Source organism: Dipteris shenzhenensis, chromosome 5, assembly GCF_047967505.1.
Source record: "Dipteris shenzhenensis isolate YYH24624 ecotype China chromosome 5, Dip_SZ_1.0, whole genome shotgun sequence".
Taxonomy (NCBI): domain Eukaryota; kingdom Viridiplantae; phylum Streptophyta; class Polypodiopsida; order Gleicheniales; family Dipteridaceae; genus Dipteris; species Dipteris shenzhenensis.
This window is the reverse complement of record NC_141600.1, coordinates 38,666,588-38,671,312: the sequence shown is the minus strand read 5'-3', so window position 1 is coordinate 38,671,312 and position 4,725 is coordinate 38,666,588. Positions and strand designations below refer to the sequence as shown.

Genomic DNA, 4,725 nt, shown 5'->3' with positions numbered 1-4,725 from the left:
TGTGTGTGTGGGAAAAAAACTATAAAGAAGAAAAAGAGGAGGGGGTGGACATGTGAGGGATGCTTCACAAATGTGAAACATGAAGGGAGGCAAAAGGACAAAATGGGGTTGGCTTCATCTTCTCTTCATTTTACTAGAGGAAGAAAAAGGAAGAAGAAGATGGGCATTTGGAGAAGCTTCATCTTCTTCTTGTTCAGCTTTCATGGAAGACGAGCATGAGTTTGGTTGGCTATGAAGTATGTGTCCATGCCTGTGTGCTCTAGACTGTAGAGCTTCTTAAGGTTTTCAAAGCTGCTGATTCTTCTTCTTCTTAAGGTTTCCATGAAGACAAATTCCTGTATTTGGTTGCCTGTGAAGAATGTATCCATGCCTCTCTGCTCCACAGCTTCTTCTTCTTCTTCATCTTCTTCCCTTGGCTATGAATTTTGTGTGTCCATGCTTGTCTGCTCGAGAGCAGCTTCTTCTTCTTCTTCTTCTTCTTCATCAGCTTCTTTATCTTCTTCACTTGGCTATGAAGTATCTGTCCATTCCTGGCTATGAAGTCTCTGTCCATGCTTGTCTGCTCTAAAGCTTCTTCTTTATCTTCTTCACTTGGCTATGAAGTATATGTGTCCATGCTTGTCTGCTCTAAGGCTTCTTCTTCTTCTTCTTTAGCTTCCTCGTCTTCTTCTTCAATTAGCTTTGAAGTATCTGTCCATGCCTGTCTGCTCTAAAGCTTTCGCCATAGCTCGCCTTCCTTGACCTCTCCTTCTCTCGCTATACCCACCTTTCCTCCCTCATAGCTTCTCCCTCCCATTCCCTCGCCGAGTATAGCTCCGCAGTCGCCTCCATAGCCATCCTCTTTGCTCGCCTCCCTTTCGCTTCTTAGATAGTGAAGCTCTTGCAGTTGAATCCCAGGAGAAATAGTGAAGCTCTTCAATTGAGTTCTGGCCCTCTCCTCTCCTTCTTCCCTTCGAAGATGGTTTACCTCGACCTCGCCGCGAGCTCTCCCTCCACGTCCCTCCTACTCGACCTCCCCAGCCTGGTCTCCAGCAGGCTCGGCTTCGTGCCCGACATTGCCAGTGAGCTGCCCTCGCTAAGCTCCCCGACCCACGAGGCGGACTGCTACTTGCTCGACCGAAGGACCGAACTCACTATCGACGAGGGCTATCTGGTTTTTGAGAAGGATGAAGGACTGGGCGATGTTGAATTGTGCTCGCCTGTGGAAGAGAGAGCTGCTTTGCAGTCAGCAAGAGGACGTGAAACTTTTCTCATCTCGAGCCCCTCCCCGTCAGAGCAAGGCCATTCGGCCCACCTTCTTGTGAACGGCTTGTCTTCTGACAACCCGTGTGACTTTCAAGATTCCCAGAGCTTGGAGCTCAAAAGTAATATGATCTCTGCCGTATCCAATCCAGATCCGGGGAGCCTGCCTGTTGAAATCGTCACTACGAGCACAGCGAATTGCAAAGCATATTGGAACCACCAAACCAGCCAAGTGAAAGAATTTTCGGCGAGAGAGAGCCTGTTGGACGAAGCTTGGGAAAGGAAACGGGATCTCATGCTGCACGACGAGCTGAGCTCCATGAAGGAGAGGACAAAGCCTGAGCAGCTCGGGAGGAGCGTTTCCGACTGTGGTCAGTTGCCGTGCCTGCCGACTCAAACGAACAAGATAAGGCCTCGGACTAGAAGCCTTACCGACGACGATTTCGAAGAGCTACGGGGCTTTATGGATCTGGGCTTCCAGTTCAATGAGCATTGCATTCCCGATCTGTGCGCCACACTTCCTGCACTGGAGGTTTACTATGCTGTCACGCAAAAGATGAACGACTCTCCGTGCTGCATGTCGCCTGTGTCCACTCTTCATGGCGTCTCGGAACTTCAGTCACCAGGCGGCTCGTTGCCCTCGCCATGGAGGGTAGTCAGTCCAGGTAACTAATCCTTTCTTGCAGTGTGACCAATGATGTGGATCGGGGATGACCTTATTTCTATCAGATTGCTGCTTGGAAACCATCGTTTTGCATCTGATGAGAGTGGCAATGGAATGCAGGTGACCAACCGCAAGTTGTGAAGGCAAGACTGAGACACTGGGCTCAGGCTGTGGCGTGCACTGTAAGGTCGGGGACTGTGCGGAAATGTATGACTGACGGTGGTCACAATTGAACTAAAGTTGACACCATTTTCTCTATTTCCTGTATTCTGAAGGCTACTTACATACAAATGCAGTTCCTATGCATTCTATGGGGAGGCCCTTAAATCAAGTGTAAGAACGGCGAGTGCGCTTGTTGGAACTGGTGGAAGCACTGTACTTTCTCCAATAGGAGAACGGGATTAAGCTTTCTTCAAAGTTTGAAGAATCTGCTCGTGAAACCAGATCTGATATATCAATCTGTGCATGCGGTCATGCACAATTGTTCTATCCCAAAAACTGTACAGAATATCATCTCCCTGGCCTATACAGCGAGGCAGCATAAGGGCATTTTGCTACCTCGGTCTGTTGTACGTCGTAGTATTTTTTGGGTGGTCTTGAAGATTTAATTGTGTGGTTCTTTGTATTGCTTCTTGATACCCTCTACCCCAGGGGTTCCAAAGAGGCAGTTCCAATGCTTCAACAGAAATTCTGGTGCTTAAAAGTTCCCTTATCATTGAAGCCCATGTAGGCACGATATGTCGTTTACTCCACGACAGCTTAAATGTGACCTATTTGGCAGCATCTAAGGGACCAACAACATGATGAACACAGAAGGAGACGAGCATCGGAGAGGAAGACGCACAGGAGGAAGATTTCCAGGATTTGTCAGAGAAGTCCTCGAAGCTCTGGCACTAAGCTCTGAAATGCACATCAGTTTCTGCTTCAATGAAAGAGTCCAAGCAGGATAACACACAGGAAGTGTACAAAGCTGGAAAAGGCCATCACAGCAGGGACCATCAACCGGGGCAACCCCCCTCGAGAACTTGCTGCTGTGAGCAGAATGTAACTAGGTGCAAGACTGAGCATCATAAACATACATGTTATAACGTCACATTGCATCATTGGTATTATCCCCTGAACATGATATAGAATTCACACTGTGCTCATGTGTGGAAGGGTGCAAGCACCAGCATAGTAGGTATTGTGGCTTCTGCTGCAATTGCTTTGTTGCTGTGAAAGAGCAGCCTCTCTTCGTTGCTCAAAAAGGGCTAAGATTAGTAATGTGAGCTCATTGGGGGCTCGAGAGGCCGAACAGAAACAGCCTCAGTCAGCCTTTGCTATTTAGACCCTTCAGACGAAACCAAATGATATATCCTTTATAGAATGTCACCTTAGCATTATCATCACACGAGCATCACCTTGCCCACATCAGCAATCTTGAGCCGCACCCTCACATCAGTATATTCCTCACAGAGAAGCTTTAGCTTGAAGTATATTCGTAGTTTCAACTGATTCTAGGCTTTAGTATTGAAGTGTTATCATGAAGGTATATTCGTTTCATAAGTCAAAACAAATTATCCCTTGTGTGAAGTACATAGGTTGGCACTCTTTATAAAGGCCCAAAACTTTGGTTGCTAAGGTTGAAATTTATTCTTGAGGTTGCACTCTTTATGAAGGCCCAAAACTCAGGTTCATTACATCAAAATTTATACCAATCAAAGCTTCAACGACCAAATGAGGCATCAATACATAGTTAGAGTGAGATGAAAAGGAGTCAAAATGTCTCCATTAGTGAAGCCAAGTCAACTAGTCCAAATCGTGGTGAATGGATTAAGGGAAACACATGGTAAACACATGGTAAAGTTGGAGAGAGCATTGTCATTCAAGGTCAAAGGCCATCATCGCATCATCATTATTTGTATATGCTTACTAGAGAGCCATGTGAAGAGAAAGTTCAAGACCTCGAATTAGCCTTGCAGTACACCCACGCACATTTGCATGTGCTTGGCACACATGAGCATGCATTCACACTCACTTGCATGAGAGAGAGAGAGAGAGAGAGAGAGAGAGAGAGTTTTACTTCATAGGAACAATCCCAAGACGCACACAGTAGGCGTATCCGAAGTTAACCACAAGGATCAAACACACACACACGACATGAACTAGAGCCTCAACCACTAAGACCCACATAAGTTTTACTAAACTTGATGGGGAAGGATGGCTTATGCACGGTGAGAGAGAGTTTTTTACTTCGTAGGAACAATCCCAAGACGCACACACTAGGCGTATCTGAAGTCGACCACAAGGATCGAACACACACACATGATGACATGAACCAGAGCCTCAACCACCAAGACCCACGCGGGTTTTACTAAACTTGATGGGGAAGGATGGCTTAAACATGGTGAGAGAGAGAGAGAGAGAGAGAGAGACAGACAGACAGACAGAGAGACCAACACCAGTTCGGAGATTGTAAGATGCTAGACAACAAACTTGAAATTCCTCTCAAGTCTTGATAAATTGTGCTTAGTAGATAAGTTGAGAGTCACATCCACAAACTAACAAGAAGTATATTGAAAGCCAAAATCACAAGGCAAATTTGTAACGCATCACAAACATGGATATTTGAATGGAATGTCAAAAGGGCATGGAAAACAACAATAATATCAACATGAAAATGAGCGCCCAACTTTTTATTGAAAAAAAGTAAACCATTGGTACTACATTATATTATGAAAAAGTTGATATTGACATCATCTCTATAGAACATAATTGTGTTCTCTAAAGAGAAACCCTTACAATCTAAAAGACTACCTTGGTCTATGTAGTAACTTGTG

At 45.5% G+C, this 4,725-nt stretch overlaps 1 protein-coding gene across 1 annotated transcript; it reads left to right on the top strand.

The window, feature by feature from the left end:
• The first annotated feature begins 783 nt into the window (after positions 1-783).
• On the top strand, positions 784-3,511 carry LOC147901995 (uncharacterized). Its single transcript, XM_087374891.1, has 2 exons — positions 784-1,907; positions 2,027-3,511. The coding sequence occupies exons 1-2, from the start codon at positions 959-961 to the stop codon at positions 2,137-2,139; spliced, it is 1,062 nt and encodes a 353-aa protein (XP_087231017.1). The 5' UTR covers positions 784-958; the 3' UTR covers positions 2,140-3,511.
• Positions 3,512-4,725: the final 1,214 nt, after the last annotated feature.